At 39.0% G+C, this 23,752-nt stretch overlaps 1 protein-coding gene across 6 annotated transcripts in view; it reads right to left on the bottom strand.

The window, feature by feature from the left end:
- kcnip4a (potassium voltage-gated channel interacting protein 4a) overlaps positions 1–23,752 on the bottom strand; it is a 142,587-nt gene that overhangs the window by 4,944 nt on the left and 113,891 nt on the right. For all 6 annotated transcript variants that reach the window (XM_028564497.1, XM_028564491.1, XM_028564492.1 and 3 more), the window contains one exon: positions 6,571–6,695. In XM_028564497.1, coding sequence (XP_028420298.1) covers positions 6,571–6,695 — 125 coding nt within the window. The remainder of the gene's footprint in view (positions 1–6,570; positions 6,696–23,752) is intronic.

Raw genomic sequence — 23,752 nt, forward strand, 5'->3', positions numbered from 1 at the left:
TAGTGGAAGTTGTTGTGGAAAATCAAAGATAAGGAACAGACTGTATGAGATGAATATGATAACTTGAGCACCTTTCCCGAGAAAACACCTAGAAAATAAAAAAATAGGGGAAATCTACATGTGCACTTCACTTCTGCATCTACATTTTCTATTTCTTTATCTGAGAATGGATTTAAAATCTATTTTACTTTTGTTTAAGAAACTAACAAACTAGTTTTCAGTGTTAACAAGCTAGTCAAAACCACATGGAACACTGGGTTTCCTCCTTCCTGTGACCATGTTTGATCAGCCATGTTAGGAAACAGAATTGTGGGGGTGAAAATATAAAGATGTCTCGCTTCAAAAAGGCTCCTTGTGTTTCAAGCTAAGAGGATGCTTTGAGGTTGTCTGCATGAATCCCCTGACACTCTTCTTCTGTTGTCTCACAGACTCAGTTGGATATCTTGTGGGGTGAGAAGAGGTCAAGAATTTTGGGGGAGTTATATTAGACAGAATGAGCACAAGTCTGTCTGCATATTGTAGTTTGGCAGTCTGCAACCCGATTCAATGAAGCCTGAGAGTCTGTGGTTCTGTTCACATTGAACTATCATATAAATCCAAATAATTTAGCATGTGGGTAATTATTCTCCATGGTGGACAGACTGAGACGTATTGGATTTATATTGGCGATTGTGGCACAGATTAGGAAACTATTCAAGCTGAAATTCATAATTTTACCTTTACATTACATTATTACATGTCATTTAGCTGACACTTTTATCCATAGCGACTTACAATTGCTATATATGTCAGAGGTTGCACACCTCTGGAGCAACTAGGGGTTAAAGGGGTGATAGAATGGTTTTATACGGTATTTCACGCTGTTCCTTAAGGTATGTAACATTGGTTGGGCTGAAAATGACTCTTTTGCTGTTTTTTTTGGCGTTAATGGTACCCTGTTAAATGGGACTGGACTGAAACAAGAGCTTTTCTGCCTTATATGGTCTGCTCATGAATATTTCGATGAGCTACGCGCTGATTGGTTGAGCTTAGCGCATACACACACACACACACACACACACACACACACACACACACACTCTCCCTCTATGCCCCCCCCCACCTCCGACAGTCCAGGCAGAAAAATTTAGCCATCAATTTTTGTAAAATGGCCCATACTTGAGTTTTATATTGTTGATTTCTCGCATAAAAAAGTCTCAGAAGTGAATTTAGTAATGCAACAGCAGATGAACAATGTATAAAATTTCTGAGATTTGCGCGAACAAGATTTAGAAGACTAACTGAACTCAGATCAGTTAGTGGCCTATGTAAATTTTGGGGCGTTACAAAGATAGAAGGTAGAGCCAAATGAGGAGGATTTGAGAAGTTGATGTCAACTTTTAGATTTGTTCAGATTCGCCCGTTTTCAGAGGCATTTTCAAATTGTGAGATTTGCAGAGGAAAGAGGTGTCAATGGGATTTTGAGGTTCTATGTATGTCCTATTTACCCACCAAACTGTTGTTTTTTAACTATGACAAGGTAAAATCGGTTTTGCATTCTATCACCCCTTTAAGTGTCTTGCTCAGGGACACATTGGTTGATGTATCACAGTGGGAATCAGTGGTGTCATATCCATTGTGCCACCACCACCCTTATTATATATATATATTCCTCAAAAAGGTTTACTGTGTCCGACAGTAAACCTTTTTGACGAATATCATTGTGCAAAAAAAGAGCAAGCTCAAAAACATTTTAAGGGAATAGGTCAACATTTTGCTTTCTTGCCAGTAGTTAGAGAAGAAGATTGATACCACTATTATGTCTTAGAGTGGTATCAATCTTCTCATCTAACTCAAGAAAGCGAATAAGAGTATTTTTCAAAAAAATTCTCAGTTTACTAAACTATTTTAATATTTTCTAGCACAGACTGCAGAGATGTTCAGCACTGGAAGAAAATGAACATATCCAAGCTAAAAGCAAAGACGCTCCACAGCATCTTTGTACATTTGACACAGACAGTAGGCTTTTTCTTTGTTGTTTAGTAGAGCTTCTGTTAATTAAAGCATTGTTTATGTTCTGAAACATTGCAGCGAATGGGTTGTCAACAATCAACCTTTTGTTGAGGAAGTGCAAGGAAATGTCATGCAATTAAGTACTTAAAATGAGGAGGGGGAGATTTTTCAAACATCATTTTCACATCTGTGCACTGTTGTGTGTGTGTGTTTGTACACAGATGGGCAATTACAGCTGCCAACGCTAATAACACTTATTAAGTGGGACAGTGATATACAAATGGCTGTGTTCCAAGTCAGCTTCTTCTAACCTTGCTAACTCATCCTCACAAACCTGAAGGAAAATGAAAGGTTAGTAAAACTTTGTGATTGTTGTACCGCATCTCACACTGAAGGCGGAATTCATCTGATTGCATTTTATCGTCTCCTATCAGACTCATGAGGACATTGGCGAGGGAGACAGTTTTTCGATTGAGAATGAAGCCATTCTGTTATCTGGTTATCATCACGTACAACACAGAGCCTCTGCAAATCAATTTAAAGTTCAGTGAAATAGTTATACTCACTTGATGCCTGAACTCCCTTAAGGTCTCAAGATATACTTTGATGTTGCAAAGCTAAAGGTCAGGACCTCATTCACACACTGCTTTTTACATTACATTACATCACATGTCATTTAGCTGACGCTTTTATCTAAAGCGACTTACAATTGCTATATATCAGAGATTACACGCCTCTGGAGCAACTAGGGGTTAAGTGTCTTGCTCAGGGACACGTTGGTTGATGTATCGCAGTGGGAATCAAACCTGGAGCTCCCACACCACCTGACATGAGTACATTAATATTGAGCTTTTGGTAAAACAGTTATCTTTTAATGCATATTTCTCTGCATCAGTGACGCACTAATAGCTGAATAAACGACCCCATTAAAAGGATACAATATCATTTGCATTAGGATATTTTACATTTATAATTAAAGGAATTTAGCTCCCCTCCCCCTACAAACATACATTTCTTAAAATGCAAGGTTATGGTCAAGGTGCACTTATAGTTGTTTATTTCGATATCTTATCTCCCATTTTTTATTGGAGTTTTTTATCTGTATATTAAATCAAAAATAAAATGATGGGCAAAGAGCAATTGGAATAATATAAGTAGTATGTTGTGTGCAATGATAACAAGTGAGGGTGTCTTTCAAAATATCCCCTTATTCAAACCAGGCACGAAGGACTCAGGATTCCGGCTGTGGGTTGAAAAAGGATTAAGCAAAATTAGTGATCTTTTTGAGGAGGGAACGCTGATTTTGTTTGAGCAGATATCTACTAAGTATAATATTCCAAGAAAACATTTCTTTAAATATTTACAGATAAGGAGCTTTGTTCTTTCTATGCAGAACCAATCATTAAACTTGCCAGAACTTTCTTCTTTGGAGGAATTAATTACCAAGAAATGCAATAATAAAGGATTAATATCAGTTTTTACAACTGGCTTGCATCAGGGTCTACTGAATCAACAACCTCGAAACTTGAATTATGGAAGGTGGGATTGAGTGAGGATATATCCGAGGATGAATAGAGACAAGTCTGTAAAAACTCTCAGAAACAGTTAGGTAACGTTAGCTTAAAACTACTTCAATATAACTGGTTGATGCAGACTTACATAACTCCTGTCAAACTAAATAGGTTTAATAAAAATATCCCTGATACATGCTTTAAATGCAGAGAGGCTCAAGGATCATTTGTGCATTGTGTTTGGGAGTGCAACATTATTAGAGACTTCTGGGTGGAAGTGATTAATATTACAAAGATAATTTTATCCTTGAATATTCCTCTAGATGCAAAAAGGATTTTGCTGCATTTATATCCAAAGAATCTTAAACTAAATTCTCAGCAACGTAAATTTATAGATTTTGCTATATTACAAGCTAAAAGAATGATAGCTCTTAGCTGGAAGAGGTCTGATCCACCAGTTATTGGAGCTTGGATTAATGCCATGGCACAGTGTATGGCCCTGGAGAAAAAAAATTGGATGTATATGAAGAAATATGGAAGCCGTTTAATTACTATATTAACAACAATAATATTGGTCATTTATTACAGGAGGTGTAACTATGTATTAGTGTTTGTTTGTTTGAGTGTCTTGCTGGAAAATGTAACAGTACAGTAATGTATATTTGGTTTTTGGGTACCTTGCAATATCTGTTTTGTATTTAGATTGATTCTCTTCTGAGACTTTTGAGTATTTCTATATGGGAGAAGAGAGTGATGTGTTCTCTTGTTGGGGTGGGAAATAACTGACAAAATGGAAAAGTGTTTTTCTGTTACCTGTCTTATGTAATCAAAACAATAAACATATTGTTCAAAAAGAAAAGTGAGGGTGTCATTTTTCATTTGCCCTTTCATGTTGCATTTTACACATTATTCACTGTCAAACACATTATATGTAGTGAGAGTTCAGAAAATGTATTTATATTAATTTGATATGCTTGTAAAATTAGCTCATCTGTGATAATAAAATCACAAATACAATCAGTGAAATGCAAAACTGGCCAGGCATGAAATTCTTTTCCGAGACTTGTGAAGCGAAGCATAAGAAGCGGTGTGGGGAATGAAATAACCCTGTGAACAAAGGCATCATCGCTGATGGAATAGAAACTGTGAGATCTTAATCTGATGCCTGAGGCAGAGACCTGGACTGTGAACTGTGAAAGCCCAGCAGATTTAGCCAGACGTGAGGACAATGTTGTGTTATTTCCTGTAGTCTGAGGTCAAGGGATTTATGAAACAATGGATTCTCTCACACCTTTAAGGTGAGCTTTGCTAAAACTCCACCTTAAGAGCAAGATCCAGAGCCAGAGGTCTTGTTTTGGTCCCTGCTAGACATATTGCTGGATCTAAGACAAAGCTCCACTTTGACCATCTGCGCTACAAGTGAGTGACTCGTAAAGTTTGTTGTCAAGACAAATGACCTCATCCTGCCACCCACAGGCATTCGATTTGCTTCAAAACCCTGGACAACAAGGACAAAAGGCCAAATATCTCATCATGGGAACCATGCCAGCTTCTATTAGACTGGCTGGCCTTAAAAGCTCTGCCAATGTCACCGGGTTGGGGCAAGACAGAGATGAGCCGTTTGACCCTGACAGTTAAAAAAATGAGCTACACTTTGGACTTAGTGATGGACAAAAGCTATTTAGGAGCTGTAATTTAAGTGCCATGACTCTTGTCTTGGTGTTATTTGGACTTCTGCCACAACAATATCTGCAGTGATGCGTAGCTTTGAATACAAATAAAAAAAAAAAGGTCTATCATCAGCATAAAATAACTGTAATCTGCAATGTAAGAATTCAAAGAGTCTACAGCAGCTCTGTACTTAAGAAGAGAGAACAACAGTTAAGTGTGTTAGCATGCTAACATTGATCAATTAGCACTAAACACAGAGTAGTAGTAGTAGAGAGAGTACTGCTGAGTATGATGGGAATGTCATTAGTTTTGCAGATATCTGGTCGTAAATTAAAGAATTGGAACAATTTGACCTGGTGGTGCTAGATAAAAAAAAAAACATGGGGATTACCAAAGCTATTACAATTCCCTGTAAAAAAAAGTTAAATGTTTGCACCAAATTTCCGGACAATCTATTCAATAGTTGTCAATACATTTTCCTCAACCTCAAGGTGAGAGAAAAGATGTAGAGAAAAGATATTTCACTGGTTAAGTGAAAACATTGAACAAAGTGGTGGACCGACAGGCCGACCATCCGACCAACTGACATTGCCATCCCTCCAGTGGGATCTCTAGAGTGATCCCACTGGAGTGGCTAAATATAAAATGCAAAAATCAGTCATGTAAAAAAAACAAAAAACAGGGATGGGGTCTATAAACATATGCAAGATTCTCTCCCTCAGCATTAGGGGAAGTCAGGCAGAGTGTGCGGCACAAATTAAAGGCCTCATTAGTACACTTCTTACCTCTTACTCTGTCTCAAGTGGAAGTGGACTAATGGCTGGAGCACAGTGCAGGCTCAACAGGAAACTGAAGCCCCATGGGAATTCCTCTATCACAGTACTCCTCTCTTTCATTGCCAGACAATTTGGGTTGAGTTAATTCTGGGTCATCTCATTACGCCTCACCTCAGAGGTGACAATGAAGTGAGGTAGTTTGATATGGGCTGCTCTGGAGGACTTTGACCTGATTGCTCATTGGTAATCTTCCACAATGTGTTGGCGATATGACCTAATTATCATTGGCTCAGCTAACAACGTAGAGAAAGTTAAATTTTTTATGGCAAACACAACTGGGCATGACAACATTTAGTGCACAATGTAGATGAGTCACCAAAATGCTTGATTATTATTATTATTATTATTATTATTATTATTGAGTGGATGCAGAATAGTGATGAGAACTAGAAGGAAGTGGAGCTGTTGAAACTTTAACACTGCTGTCAAACACAGAAGGTTGGTTACAGAAGAATAAATCAAATAAAATCAAAGGAAAACCTGTTTTTATGTCAAAGTAACAGAGAGATGTACAAGAGAGAACAAAGTCCACTGAGCTATACATTATGTATGGTGCTTACATTCTTGAAGCCGCGGTAAAGGATCTGTAGCTCCTTTCGGGAGAAACTTGTCTGGGCTTCCAGTTGCTCCAGGCCCTCGGGGCGATGGCGGACTGTAGACAGTTCAAGCTCATCTTCAACGCTGTCTGGAGATGAGGAGGAAGACAGTCAGATGTGAACAGATGCTGCTGAGTCTTTGCAAATTAACATGTTTGATGCTAGAATTTGAGATATCCAATACACTGCCAAATATCAGCAAAAGTAAGCAAATAAACCTAGATGTTTGCATCTTTTATATCCAAAATGTTCCATTTTGGCATGAAATGGTTACAAATTCTATATAACCTTCTTGACATAAAAAAAAAAAAAAAAATCCTTTTCTCCTGGTTATATCCGGTCCCTTTATCTGCAAATGTTACTTCACAAAACGAATTAAAGTCAAAAAGCCCTTTTTTTCTCCACACCAAACACAACAGCAGAGATAATTAGTGTTATTGAGGCCCTTGAACAAAGTTCTCGTGGCAGGATGCCTCTTCATGAACCCCGTGAAACTTTTTAATGGGCCTGTAATGATGGCAGATGCTGTCTGGGCCCTGTCACCGACTGCACTGTCCTCGCAGCACTGCGTTTGACTTGTCTTGTTGGCGCAGGGCCTTTCATATACCTGAAGTGTGACACAGTGTCTAAATGCCTCATTAGCTCCAAGGGTACTATTGTGGCCCAGAGCCAAAAGGCCACGGCTTCTCACCGACCACAATTAACCTGCTGCTATGGAGCTAATGCTTTGTATTCATAGGTGATGGTAACTGATAAGGAAATAAAATAGCGGCTTAATCTCATTCTCATCAATAAATTAGTCCAGAATTTGTAGACGTACAGCTGCGAAATAATTAGATATTCTGAATGGATTCTGAAAATTATACTATATAAATTATATATACATATAACACATTCTTTCAATTGTAACAGAATTTATGTTGAAAATCAAGAAAAGAATTTCAGCAGTCTAATATGCATATAAATATCACTAGAAATTACACATTTAACTTTTTTTTTTTACTTAATTCAACTGTAAAACTAAAAAAATGGTAAAAAAAACAAATCTAAAAAGGAGTGTTGTACTGTAGCTGAACTCCAGCTTGAGCAATCATTTGTGAATAAAGCCTACATTGAGTGTGTGGCGCCCATACCCAGAAGAACCACAGAAAGGAAAAGCATCTTAGACAACAAAAACAAAAACCTCATCACAGAGAGAGACAGAGAGCCTTGGAAGAGCCACTTGCTTTGATTACTGGAGGATGGCTTTTTGGCTGTGGAGCATGGAAAGAGCCTCATGAGTCGAGCTCTCACCCCGCGCTTGTGGACAATCTGAGGGTATCCTGGGAAATACAGCATTAGGTCTTACGGTTACCCAGGCAACTAGCAGCCTCAGTACATTCTCGGAAACTCGACATGCAAGAGGTGAGGGTCTATTAAAGTGCATATAGACATAAGGCATCCTCATAGTTGGTTCTTCAGGACAACAACACAGTATTTTGCACCATATTAGTTTAAAGCCGCAGCTCCAAAAAGCTGCAAGAGATGACTTCATGAATTTGGCAGACTTAAACATGATTGTTTTCGATTATATAATGAGACGTACCAGAAGTAAATTTAACAAGCACAGAATCCTGAACACAAATCTGGTTTATAAAGAACTTGAGTGGTTACGTCTGTGGTATACGTGCTGTTATCTGCTGTTCCATCTGTGTGTGTATCTACATGTAAACTTGTAGCAGTTCAAGGCATCACTGCAAGTTCAAAGATTCAACACCCTTTATTAATCCCAAAATGGGGAAATTCACAATGTCACAGCAGCAAGGGATTCAACGCATCACTGCAAGTCCTAGGTATTCCTGCAAGTCACGAGCAACTAGTTCACTGGGTTACATTACTTATTAACAAGTTTCCTAGCACATTGTAGGTCACAATACACAGAAAAAAAATGTTCTATGCTGTACCACTATGAAGGTAATTTCCCTTTCCGGTCCGGGCTATTCTGACTTAGTGAATTTAGTGTGAGGTTAGATAGCAGCAGAGGTGGTTAGGACGAACTCGAGAGTGCTGCAAACCATTTGTCAATCACAGCAACACTTCATTTCAATCGCAGGTAAAAGTAATAGAAGAGTAGCAGAGTAGAGCTAGTCAACCTAACATCAAGATGGCAGCTGGGAGTAGTAATAGGCCTCTATAAACCTGGGCTATAAAACAGATGTAGTGGTAATAACTACATCATTAAATCGAGGCTGTGAAAATTACATCATAAATCTGCAACCTGGTCTGACAAATCATGGGGGTCCAGTGGAAAATTGGCTATGAGCAGATGAATGACTACTGGGCAAGAGAAAAACGATACCTGATAAAGGTTGTTGTGGTTTGAGTGTAGGTCAGTCTACCTCAAAGTGCACTATACTAAATACAGTGAGTTCACACATGGCTGCAAATATTGGCTGGTTATCCTATTAGACAAAAAGGGATTTCCTACAAATATCAAGAAGTCTACAATACTGCAAATGCATCTAGAAATAAAATAACAAGAGTCTACAACAACGTGAGCGGCCTACTTGAGCAAAATGTTGATATCAGCATGCTAACATGCTCATGTTCATCATCTTAGTTTAGCATGTTAGCATTTGCTAAATAGCATTTACAGCTCAAATTGATAGGAATGTCATTAGTTTTGCAGGTACTGTATTTGGTAGGGCTAACAATTTAGAAAAAAAAATTATCAAATTCTTTACCGATACAGCTATTGCCATATCATCTGCGATATTATAGGGAATGATAACTTCTACATCATTATCATCATTTTCATTGAAAAACATTAAAAATGATTATGGTGTGACTTTTGCAGAGATCTGTCCCAAACAAAGATGTTGTCTTAAGTCTTTAGAATATGATGTGTTGGCCAGGTCATCTCTGCAGCATGACAATATTATATTTAAAAAGGTATTTTGACACAAATTTTGCTTTTAACACATATGGTGTCTCCTGCAATTTGAATATTGCAGTAGGCCATATTGTGATGTTGACAACATTTTGATTAATTGTTTATCCTAGTATTTCGTCATAAACCCATAGACCAAATAAAATGTGACCTGATGATTAACATGCTCAGCAGAAATGGCTAAGTTTGAGAAAGCTTGACCAAACGTGAATTAAAGCAAGCTTTCAAAATATTGCCAAACACTTATTAACCAAGCTGGCAAGGACCTCTGACAGAAAGGTTGCAAAGAGAAAAACCTCATCTGATCCCAGTCTTTTTACCGTGACGGTGTGCAGAGTTAAACACAGCACAGATACAGAGCAGATGGAAAAGCTCTTGGCTCAGATCTGTCACAATGTACACAATAACCAACATTACTGTGCATGACAAAGCTCTCATAAAAGTTACTGTTGATTCTGTTAAGTCCTGCTGTCAGCTCAAGACCAGCTCAGATTGCCCTCTATAATGACAAAATAACTAAGATTTAGAGGATGAAGAGACAAAGTTCAACACTCATCTGTTCTTGTTACCTGCTGACTGACACACACCTTCTTTCCTAAGTGGGGAGGAGACTTCTAAGTGCCTTCACTGAGCTTCAACTAGACAGATGTTGCTTTTGTTACCAAGTGATATTGGTCTTGACAGCAATCTGGCTTTATTTGGAAACATTACTGTACATAGAGACATCGTTTCTATCTTGAAACTCAAGGACAATGTGCTGGGCTTTAGTATATTCTTTAGCACTTGAACAATGAATGCATTTGGGATGTTGTGCAGACCATCTGTACAATCACTAATACAATTGAAAGCATGACTTTTGGTGAAAAGCTTAATGAACATGAAGGCAATAAAAAAAAAAAGATCTATAAAGTTGTGTAAAGCAGAGCGGGAGTGACACGGCGCTTAATCAGGCAGGAAAAGAGCATGCATGGCTGTCTGATTAATGTTTGCCCTTTTAGTTTGTTGGCAGAACGGATTTGACGCTCGAGTGTGATAATGTAGAGAGCTGCTTGTGCTATGGTCTGGTGCCCTTACCCACAAAGGTCAAAGGTTACCATTTTGCTGGTTAAGAAAAATCAAACATAAATGGGTGTTGTCCTGAAGAATCAAGTATATCAAGCAAAATTGGAGGATTCTGCAGTCTAAACATTTTAGTGATTCAGTCATTACGTGCACACACATGAAGCCATGCCATACTTTTGCCTTTCTTGAAAGAACAAACCTGACCTCAGCCTGCTGCTATAATGGCAAGTTGCAGCTGACTGTGCAGCTCATCAGAAATGTAATTCATAGCCGTCTCTCAGTAACAAATCTGCCATTTTAGCCTGCAGCAATACAAGAGAATGAGATGGAATGCATTATAAGGGTTATAAACAAAGAACAATGCCTTAGCGAAATAATTACAATGGGACATAGTGTCACCAGCTTTGTAGAATATAGCCATAAAATGGTCTATTGCACAGTATTGCTTCATCAATGAGCCGACAAAGCCGCACAAATACTTATATGAGAATATTAACCCCCAAAATGAGTCTGAACTGATCAATCATAGATCAACTGCTACACTCCTTCAGGATTTATGATTCAATAGTCATTTATCTCAAAGGTAAAGTCAAGCTGGAGGGTAAAACTCCACTAGCCCTAAATCAATTGGATCCATGGACCGAAAAAGAATGGCTAATGAATATTTGATAAATCTATGTCATGTACAAACTCCACTGTATTCAGTTAATGACAAATGGCTGCTTGAGATCAATAAATCTAGGGTCAATTTGTGTGCTGAAGCACGCAGTTTGATGGACAGTGCTGATAAGCTTGATGCTACTTCGTTGTTGTAGGAGGGTGTATGTACAGCAAGTGCTACACAGAAGCAAATGATGGCCTGGGGATCCACATGGGTGTGTGAATTAAATTAAAATTATTAAATGGATCTATGATGGGGGAAGTTGAGGTTTAATCCGTGTGAAATTGGCCAAGATAGTTTTTAATTTCAGGCATTGATAACATCATCCGACCATGTATTTTATTTCCTCTCTTGCTTAGTTATTACAAGCCTTTTCCCCTAATGTAATCAGACTTAAATAGTGCAGTGTGTGATACTAGCACCATGTGTCTTTAAGAGCTTCTGTGTGTTCCTGTGACAAGGTCTTAACTTATACAATTTAGCACCAGCTCCTGGCTGCCCCTTTAGCACTGTGGCGCCAAGAAGGTGGGGCTCAACAAAGTAGGCCATGACTCCAACCGAGCACAACTTATCTTCTGACAGCTTAGATGATAGTGTTACAGGCGGCAGCACCCAACATGTGAGCCAATCCAACTTCAGTAGCGGTCTGAATATCTTTGACAGTGGCTCTGAGTTATAGTTGATGGCTGACTTACAGTAGGCCCTGATCAGATAGTGTGTTTTCGCTGCCTGGGTGAAGCATTTTCCTTACTGCTTTTGCATTGCTGAGCGCATCACTTGTTTTGCCGGAGCACCCTGAAAGCCTTGAGTAGAAAAATCTTTAACTCAGGGTGGAAAAAATGCCCAATGTCATTTAAGTCCACAGCAAAATAACTGTTGACTGATGACGGGTGATCTGATGGTTGGCTAGCGAGAATTACAAAAAAAACACAACTGCTCTGATCAGGGCGTCTTCAACAAGAAAGGCAGTGCACGCACCTTGTGTTTTGCAACCTGCCAACGCACTTTATCGGATAGTGGCCTTAGTCTAATTGAGTGAGTCTCAGTGACCTCTCTTGGTTTCATTTAATGCTAAGACTAGAAGGGCCTGTTTAAACAAAGATAATGTGAAAACCCTTTTAAAATATTAAAACAGCTACAGCCTGGTTTTTTGATTTGAAAACATTACCCAAGTACCCTCCCATCATTTTCTTTTTACTGAATACCAATATCCTCAACGACACACTAACACTTTGTTACGAGGTAATTTATTGATAGCATCAATCTATCTCCTTCCAAATGAAATGTAGCTTAGAAATACTTAAACTGACAGTGAAAAGATCCAGTGATAAGTTTAGTAAAAATCTCATCAGCAATCTGTGATCATAAATGATGAACAGATACATGTATAAATAAAATATAGACCGATCAACACAGTATTAGACTAAAATTGATTTCCACTCGCTCTGTGACCACATCACCCCCGTTCTCCAGAATCTCCACTGGATCCCTGTTCTCCAACGCATCCAGTTTAATGTCCTCCTCTTTACTCACAAAGCCCTGCATAACCAGGCTCCTTCCTACCTCACAGACCTGCTCCAACTCCCCCCCCCCCACACACACATACACACAGGTTTTACCTATAAAATGGTCAGGTTTGTAGGTGTTTTTTTACAATACGATACAATATACAATCTATATAGCAATATAAGCAGTACATTTAGTTTATCAGATTGGTCTTCTAGTTATTACACGACTGTCTTAACCATTTGTAAATAAACCATAATCTTTATCACTTATACCACTATATGACTTAACACTGTTATTAAATATTAATGTAACATTGTTGCACGAATCAAATAAATAAGCTGTTCCCAGAGGCAGTAAATCACTGATGACCTACCTAGTGATAGTCTGGGTCTCACCAGACCAAGCTCAATCTTTTGAGATTGAACATTAGTCTGGGGAGTCTGCTCTGTATTTTCTACTGCACAAGAGGCGTGATCAACGGGCATAGTTCTGCGCTTCGGTGGCCGCTATGTTGAATGTAAACAAGAAGCTGCTTGGTCACTTCTCTATCGTCATCGTGTTAAACCCGCCAATAGCGCGCCAGGTGGATAAGCCAGTTTGTGATCGGTCCCTGCAAAATTGTAATGGAAGCAGGATAGATAAACGTCCAGGTTTCCAGCCTGAGCTGCAGGGCGAAATCAAATAGCCGGCAGATCGGGCTGGGTTTACCCAGTCTAGCTTTGTGGCTGACTGATGAGAACATCTTGAACTGTCGAATGAAACCAACACAAATCAGATTTCTTCGCTTAAACTGACTCCCACTCCCACAAACTTAACACCTGAAACAAACTCAATACTGATCTTATCTCAACGTGAGCTCACTCCTAATATAGCCTGCTCCAAGTTCTGGAAAAACAACACAGGACAATCAACCACCAATCTTAGAGTACCAAGTTCATCACAAGGCTGCACTGTGTCTAGTGCTGTCCATTTAAGGGCAAAGTATGTAAACAGACACAAAACAGGTATGGATAATTGCAATGGCAGACCAAAGCAGTTGGACAAGATCAGAAAGTTACTTTCAGGTTTTAAGCTGATATGAGTATTTAATATCTCAAGAGAAATTAAATTGGAATTAAATTATTGGGCTTCAGTTTGAGATTAACATTGCTTTAAGCACATTATCATCAGTAGTCATTTTCTGGGACATTTTAAGTCCCTTGTGTGAGTGATTGTATCTTGCAGTGGACACCATTGCTGCTCTTCCTCTCTTTCTGCATCTTAATATGACTCTTTGGTTGACGTTCAAACTGGTTCCTAGTTCAGAAGTAATTAAATGCTGAATCTCAAACGGGACCAAAAAAAAAAGAAATTCTTATTCCATGAGGAGTTCCCTACCAGTCAAAAATCACAATGGTAGCTGTAAAACCTGCATGTTGAATTGCATGATATTTTGGTGGAAGCTAATGTTTGGCGACATGAAATGCAGGCTGGTCAATATCTCTTTCGATATTGAATTTAAACTATGCCATCATTCTGAAGGTCAACTCCGTATTACTAACAGTGTAGCCTACACATGGAGCATTTACAGAAAGTCATATTGCCATGTGGTCAATTACACAAATGAAATGAAATCTAAGTCAATATGCAAGAGCCAGGGGGATAGTTACTTAAGCCAAATATTTATAACCCATCATTCCAGCGTTTAGGTCCCAAGGCTGCACGTTGTTTTTAAACGAAACAGGGACAAAGTGACAGACACTTTGCAGCTAGCTATCAACTGAAATTACACCCAGCAAGACAGAAACAAGGACGGCAGATGAGCAGCATTTGGCAGCCTGGGTGGATTTTATCCATGCTGGCGTGTTTCCCGAAAAAAAAAGGCCCGTGTGATATCAATCTTGCACCAACACTACTGGAATGAGTTATAGCCCAGCAGAATACTAAATTGGCAGTATTGTGTGGCTATTTACTACTGCATATACTGTAGTATGATGCAAAATAATTAGGTTGCATTAATGAATGTAATACCTGAAGGAATGCTTTTACTGTGCTTTACTGGAATGGGACATTTTGGATATACACACTCTGCAACTCTGTTAGAAACTTTCACTGTGTGTATTTCACTTTCAGAAAATAATTGGAGGTGGGTGGGATCTGAAGGGATATTGTGAACCTACACAGAAGAATGTTGAAAGAAGCTGCTAATACCATGTGCATTGGAGAAGACATTTGTCTGTTTACACCCTTCGACTTCCTTCACAATAATAATCCCAATAGAAATATGCAAACTGATATCAAACGAGTGAACTGTAAAAAGGTGAATGTTAGCGCAACAATAACAGGACAAAAGATCAAAAGTCTTTGCAGTGGCCGACTTTGCCTTTCCTCGGGTGACATGATTTTCCCAACGTAGCACCAAATACTTCTTTTAAAGATTATTATTTGGCCATTTTAGGCCTTTATTTGGATAGGACAGCTTAGACTTGGAAAGGGTTGAGAGAAGGGGAATGACATGCTGCAAAGGGCCGCAGGTCGGAGTCGAACCCGCTGCATCGAGGAGTAAACCTCTAAATATGGGCTCCCGCTCTACCAGGTGAACTAACCAGGTGCGCAGCACCAAATGCTTTCTGATGCTCCAAAAGAAATTATAGCCAACATCCAGAATACCGGCGATACTAACAGCTGATATGTAACTGCTGATTACACTTCTGCTTTTGCAAGTGTTAGATCTGTAGATCTAAGTTGATAAAAGAAAAGTAATTCAAACACAGTCCCCACTGTGTAATGAGAAAAGCTCATTTTATATCAGATAAATCACATGGACGATGAGGGAGATGGATACAGATATGCCATTTGTTCCCATTTGGTATGCCCAAATACAAATAAGCCCAAAGATTGGAGTCGGCGAGAGCGATATGTCATTGCTGTTATTTAATAAAACAGCCTCCAGTTCCTTTTGGCAGGCATTAAAAATGGCTGTGAAATCGACTTATGGAAATAGAGATTGAGGAAGGCAGGATCACCGCATGGCCTGTCTTAAAACCAAAGCCAGTTCGACACATTATTTAGTCCACAAAGACCAACACCACCAAGTCCAATAGTCCTGAATAAAAAACACTGTTTTGCATTTTAAATCTTTCTGCTGAGATATAAATTATCCTCTGACATGACATCAAGTTTTGTGCTTCACTGCCAATGATAAAAGGCAGATACAGTCCAAGCAGACTGGGAATAGACCTGTGTACACAGCCAAATGGACTGAAGCCTCAATTATTCCCCTCAGGTTAGCTATTGCAAGACAGAAGGCAATGTAGAATAAACTACAGTAGCTCTTTACTGGCAAAAAGAACGCATTAGCCATCACTTTCTGCCATTAGTGCAATTTGCTACAGTGTGGTTTGCCTCATGCACTTACAGTAGTTATAATCAGTTTAAACAAACCAATTTAGATTTAGGGATATTTGTTCTCACACATATACACATAGCAACATACAGATAGCAACATCTAGAGAAGTATTGAGTATATGAAATGCCAGTGTCTGGACGTCAACTAAAATGCTGTCATTTGCTGTTCTGAACTGAGTGTGACTGACTGCACTGACTGGAGTGCTGGGGATTGAATGTCAAGGTTCTTTATGGAGGGAGAGCATGCTCTCACACTGGCCATAATGACACACCATCAGAGGACTGAGGCATTTATTGGAATCTGGGGGAAAGAGCAGTTTATGCTTTTAATTGCAATCATTAGTCACTTGGAAGTATTTCAATGATAGTCCGTCACACAAAAAACCATGGTCCGGCATTAAAGGGAAAGGTACTCTGGCTTTTCTACTCCAATCATTTTGAAGATTATAAGGTTAGGACAAGGGACACAAGATACCATTTATATTTCACATAGATTCCAAAACAACACTTTCAAACTAAAATATATTTTTCTCTATGTACTGTAGCTTAGCCAAAGACAAACAGAATCTCAAAACTGAGTCAATATGGCATCTATTGAGATTTAAGACTGTGGAAAAACTCCTCGTGAAAATCCCCTAGTAAAACTAAATTGGCTTGGAGTGTTGATTACCTTTTTACCTTCTAACTTCATAACTAACAATGAGGCTTTTACTCACAACTGTGATGCAAAGGAGCAATTTGTGACAGAGTGATTTATGGTGTGCAACACCAGCCAATTTCACTAAAACAAGTAAATGATCCATGTTCATAATGTTTTTGGACTTCCTTGTATCATTTGTTGTTTCTTGTTTACTTCCCAATGTAAATGTCCTCTGAATATTTAGAAAAGAAAAAGTACCTTTAGAAAAGGTATATTAATTTTGTGTTAGGACTGGCTGGCTTCACAGCTGCTGATGATGTATGATATTTTATCAGACTCGGTGCAAATCAAAACTTAGCTCTGTGCAGTTAATGTTTTCGAAATTCTATAGAAATCACTGATAATAAGAGAGGTTCACTATCGGTACATATCGGCACTTTCCATCCCAGTGTCCCAGTTCTCTTTGCATTAGCACTGGCAAAGTTTGCAGAGAGACCATGCTGTTTCCACCACTTTACTTTCATCAGAAATGTTATTCTCAATGAGCAGTTGGAATGAATGAGCTCTTGCAGTTTGGGTAGAATCCGAAACAAAGCAGATCAATCTGAACCAGGAAGACAATATGCAGACTTCGCAAAAGAAACACTCCCACCAACTTTTTTTCTCATCTATTGAAACTAGAAGGCACTATAAACCATTGTTCATGCTTAACCCAGCAAAAAAAGGTAGGTTGCAATTAGAAATATTGTTAGCAAATAACTACTGCATTATGCATTAGAATCTATGTCCTTGGTTTAATTATAGAAAATATTGTTGCTGCATTCATGTGGCAACATGATTATTCATTTTGTTTGCTAATTAAAGTCATGAACATGCTGAATAAGTATAATGGTTGTGTAACCTTGATTGAAAAAAGTGCAGCATCAAAGCACTAGAGATAGCTCAAGGTTTATGAAAGAGTTTTTAAACAAAAGAAAGTCTTTACCACAATACCTAAGCTTATATGCAACATTTTCCTTTAATAAAATCTTCACAATCTGCATCGTAAAATATTGTTGTAGTTCACATCACAATGGCATACTATATATATATATATATATATATATATATATATATATATATATATATATATATATATATATATATATATATATATATATATATATGTGTTTAATAACAGAGGATATCACAAGCTGGTGCGTTACAGACAATGCACATTATACTGCATCCCTGCCGCACAGGTCATTTAATTAAATACATCTTTAAGAATACAATCTGCCTCCAGCTCCCCTACACAGGGAGCCTTTAGGCAATGCAATCACCCATATCAAATCCTTGCCTAAGAAACCTGTCATCCTCCTCCTATCAGAATTTATTATCTGTGATGTTTTCATCAACATTGATTGCTTGAGTGATACTTGTCCTTGCCGTTCGGACTCAAATTGACAGACAGAGGCCCTTCTTTCCTCCAAAGATACCAGAGGGACCTATAATTTAGGAAGCTCAGGCAAAGGTTAAGTCAATCATGTCACTGCTCTCAATCGGCATCATGGAAAATAGCCAAAGGGTAATAGGGCCAGTTGGATGTCCTTTAAATGGATTGGTCCATGGAGAAACAATTATATTTAAGCAGGAAAGCTGCTCGCAAAAATATCTCATGTTTCACTACCTGTGTAACTCAAGTATTGTTTCCATATTTTAATCTTTTAAATCCTACTTACTTTCTTGAGTAATATTTTGATTTATTTCCCCAGTGGACATTGCCAATTAAATTAGCTGAACAGCTCTTAAATGCCACAATCTCAAATAATGAAAAAAATGCAAAACACTTCTGTTGAGTGAACTTTGATGATGGATGTGCAACTCCACAAAGAAAACAATCCCATACAGACGCTGTGCAGTTTATACCACACCCATGAACCAGTGTGTGTGTGTATGTGTGTGCTGGAAATGTAAACACTTCTGCACTTAACAAAATGAAGAACACACTTCAATATTTTACAGTGTTAAAATCGCCCACTGCACTGGCAGCCTACTTTAAACACCATAAATATCTGTACAAGAAATGAAGACATAAAGACCACTATGACTAACACCATCTGCCTTGATCGCTAAAACATAACTGTAAGGCCAGCGTTATATCCACAAGGTGTAATAATCAATGACAGGCATGTCAGAACTGCTAGATCACAACGGAATGCCACCAGACAACAGCAGACAGTCATTCAGAAGTTTGTATCATACAAATTCAACAGGCTTGTTTGATGTTCAAAAGTCTGAGTCTACAAACTCAATGTTTTTGCCAATTTCAAACAGGACAGCCATTTTTCCCAACATTACTGCAGTGACCATTCAAGTGCTGGATAACAGTCAACCCGAGACACTTCCTGAATCTGATACTGGACAACAAGATGAAGCTTGACCAAGAGTTGAGTATAAAATGTGTCATGACAATGTGAGTGCATTGGCTTTAGCCTCGTTTCAACAAGATCATTTTGGGGTGTCAGGGGATCACCAAAGTCATCACAAATTTCAATAAGTTGTTGGAATCCCATAATGGGCTTGGGCATTGGATAAAATCTTCACGGTATGTATAATTTATATCTGGTGGCATTGTAAATGTCTGGGAAATCACTTCATAAAAATAACAGGAATTTTTGTTTTGGGTTCATTAAGCAAATTAAATAACAGAAAATTATCCCATCACTTTAATGCATAATCATGAAGAAATCTAATATCGTCATTAAACGGTCTGGTTCATTGCTTTGCAACATTGGCTACAATGGTCTGATACTATCAGAAATATCAAAAACGTATCGTCTCATAGTGTACATTCTCATATTGCTCCAAAAACCACTGACATCTAAACAGAATTTAACTAACTAATCAGCTCACAGACTGCACCAGACGTCGAGCAACTTCTATTGGTCATACTGTAATTAATTAGGACGAACATAGATTACAAAAAAGGCTATTACATTAATTATTGTCGAAGTAAATGTGAGAATTTATCGTGATAGAGTTTTGGTTATATTCTCCAGCCCTATTACTGTATAAGGTTTGGTTTACCTGTAGGTGTCTCTGCATATACTTCAAATACATTTAGTGGTTCAACTTAGAGAATGTAAGTTAAAAAAACAGACATCAACAGCTGAACCAGCCCATGTCAGTGCTGACACCAACTCTCTCCGCTGCCAGGCCATAAATCCCCATCAAGGACACCTTGATCTTACTTTGTTAGATGGATATCAGCGCTAAGACACTCTTCTGCGCTAATTGCAGACAGCGGGTCAAAATTGACACAGCGTTCCATCCCTGTTCGGTTAATGGTGTACTTGTGCATGTGATTGAGGGGGTATGGGGTTGGGGGTGTTGCTGCGTATGGCTGAACCAGAGAATTATTTATCATTGTGTGACACACTGATTAGTATGCGCCCTATGAGGCTTTGCTCAGCACTTTGCATGTGTAAAAAGTATCAGGGTGTGTGTGTGTGTGTGTGTATAATAGAAATTTGTTTCTTGCTACGCAATGCATCCAAGCAAATCAGACTTGAAATTTTACAAAATATATATAATTTCTAAAAAGAAGGCTCAAATATTTTACTAGCCATGTTAAGTCAACACTTAGCCAGCTGCAGTGAATACTAGCCTTGGGAGAGTTGGCAGGAATACATGCACACATCAGTCCAGCTATATTCATAATTAAACGTTGAGTGGCTACCCATACGCTGCTCATCAGGCCTTGCCGACTTGCTCATATTCACAGTAGGATGCTCTGGTGATTGTACATTGGCTGATGGAATGATCTAGTTATATTACTCCAACATGGAAGCATGCCAGTGGCAGGGGGAGGCTGTTCATAAAACACATTTTTTTCCAGCTCTGAAGTCCTTAAAATTTGCAGTATAAGTTTTTAGAGTGTCCCTGCAAGCCAGCCCCCCTCCGCTAGCAATGAGTTGTCTACTACGACTTGATCTCAAAGCTCGCAGTTTCTCTTTGCTGCCAGCTGATGCTACAGTAAAGAATGGGACAGTGTAAAATACATCCAGAGCACGCTCTCAGCTCGCATTCCCTCCTCAATTGGAAAGTTGCCATTTCAGATCTGCAGCCCAGCTGAAAAACTCATAAAAGACCTTTAAAACACAGAGACTTTTAAAGCAAGACCTTTTATTCCCTGGACGCCTTAGTGGAGCTGCTCAGGTGGCCGACAGTAGAGGGATGTGATCGTACTGGGCAGCTCCCAGCTGCGAACATGTCTGACTGTATGAATGTTAAGCAGAGCGTGCACGCTCCCGAGAGGTTTTATAAAAAACAAGGTGAAAAACAAACATTTTTAGTTATTGCAGAAGGTGACAGCTGCAAAAGGGGATTAGCGTTACTAAAATGTAAACAAAGGTAATTACTGTGACTTCTGGGTTTTTATTATAGTATGAAAGGAAAGCAGTGCAGTAGCTCAGTGGACTGTCACTTCACAGCAACGAGGTCCTGAATTGAAATTAAAATAGGCACTTTTACCAATTGAATAATCGAAAAGGTAATCAACATATTAGTTGATGATAAACATGAGGTTGTTGCAGCCCTAGTCCGTGATCTACATTCACCAACCACTTTTTTATTATTAGGTACACCTTGCTAGTACTGGGTTGCTTTCAGAACTGCCTTAATTCTTTGTGGCATGAAATCAACAAGGTGCTGGGAACATTCCTCAGAGACTTTGGTCCATATTGACATAAGCATCGTGATATAACCATGATGTGAATGTCCTGTTCCACCAATTCCCAAAGGTGCTCTATTGGATTGAGAGCTGGTGGCTGTGGAAGCCGTTTGTACAGTACAGTAAACTCAATGTCATGTTCAAGAAACCAGTCTGTGAAATGCTGCATTATCCTGCTGGAAGTAGCAATTAGAAGATGGGTACACTGTGGTCATAAAGGGATGGACATCATCAGAAGCAATACATCTTTAGGCTGTAACGTTTAAACAATGCTCAATTAGTACTGAGGGGCCCAAAGTGTGCCAAGGAAATATCCCCCACACCATTACACCACCACCAGCAGCCTGAACCGTTTATACAAGGCATGATGGATCCATGCTTTCATGTTGTTTGAGCCAAATTCTGACTCTACTATCTGAATGTCGTATCAGAAATTAAGACTCATCAGACCAAGCTACATTTTTCCAATCTTCTATTTTCCAATTTTGAGAGCCTGTTGCAATTGTCGCCTCAGTTTCCTGTTCTTAGCTGACAGGAGTGGCAACCAGTGTGGTCTTCAGCTGCTGGAGCTTATCTAGCTCACATGATTTTAAGTCTCCAAATTACCCACAGCTATGAATGCCAGTTTTAGTATGTTTGCAAAGATCTATGATCACTCATTTTCAAGACTATTTCCCTAAAAAGATTTCAGACTTATTTTCAACCGCCCACCACCACCACCTGTCCTTTTCATATTCCTTGCCCCCCTTCCTCTCCTGAACATGACTACAGCACAACGTCAATACCTGTATTGACCGCTCGTCAGGTAACAAAGGTTTAGATAGCAGATATTCTGTAAGTAATTACACTCTGAGACACCTTTGTGAAATACAGATGACACCATCAGGGAAATAGCACTCGACACACTGGTTCGACATCTCGATCATCTCACTATGGTAAATAATCAATGTCATGTTGGCTGCATCTATTAATGCAGAGCGAGTTCAAAGCAAGTTTCTATTCGCCGCTGTTTAGTGAAGCATGTAAACTGCTGAGCATGAGCTTCACAGATCCCCCTAATGAAAACATTGTTCCCATGTTGCCTTTAAAATAACACAACCACAGCCAATACACAGACGCAAACACGCCATGCTCCATCTAAACACTTCTCTCAGGTCAGGTCAGCTTTTTCCAGCTACCCACTACTACACATTAGCACTTTTCTTATTGTATCCCTGAATATGCAAACAGTTTGAGACTTCTGATTGATTATCCTAATTAGAAAATAAGCTGTTTTTACTAAACAGCAGTCTGATGGATGGGCTGGTTTTGAGCTCAAACTGCTTACTATGCTGCTCTACTTTATTTAATGAGGCAACTGCAGTAGGTCCAAACTGAACAATTTATTTAGGCCTGCTTAGTAAGGCTTTCTCTGCCCGTACAGTATGCTAGGTTTGAGTGCACAATGAGATGCATACACATGACAGAGTTGTAATTTGATTGCATTTTGAGCTAATTAACATGCATGTACACACATTTATGAACTATATACAGAAAACCACCCCCACAAACCAAGAAAAAATTAACTTATTTCACAGTTTCCATGTCTAATAAAGCAATCAGAACTTGCATGTCAAGCGTTTTTGATCTTTCTGAAATGACATCTCTTTCCTGCTCCATATTTCACTCCCTCCAGTTACATCACAAGCTCACACAAATTTCTGCCACATATTTTGTTTTCATAACTTCAGCTCATTAGATAAGACACTCCATTTGTTTTTTTTGAGTCACTGGGTCCTGCTTTGGTATGGTGACCTCCATCACATGTCACGTTTTCAACTGGCTGTCTTAGAAACTTCAAGTATGCCCCAAAGGAGTTCTAGCAACCAACGAGTAACTGTGATGTGGTAAAGAAAATGACTGAATGAAAATGCATAAGACATTTTCACAACACATTCTATCAGTGAGCAATTTTTATTTATTTCAGCTATAGTTTCTCTAGTTCTGTGTCATCCTTCTCCTCATATACAGTATGTCCCTCTCTCCCTCAATCTCCCTCCGTGTCTTACCCTCTGAGAAGCTGATGAGCCCCAGGAGGTGCAGCAGCTTGATTGACGCGAACACCAGCACAACGATGCCCACCGTCTGTAGCCCCTCTGTCTCCCAGATCGCACTCAGCATTGCTCCACCCTCTGTCCACTCTGCGCCACCATTCCCCGACCCGAACCCGGAGCCCGAGCCGGCCTCCTCGCCCTCGGGAACACC

The sequence above is a fragment of the Perca flavescens genome, chromosome 19 (genome assembly GCF_004354835.1).
Source record: "Perca flavescens isolate YP-PL-M2 chromosome 19, PFLA_1.0, whole genome shotgun sequence".
In the NCBI taxonomy this organism is placed as follows: domain Eukaryota; kingdom Metazoa; phylum Chordata; class Actinopteri; order Perciformes; family Percidae; genus Perca; species Perca flavescens.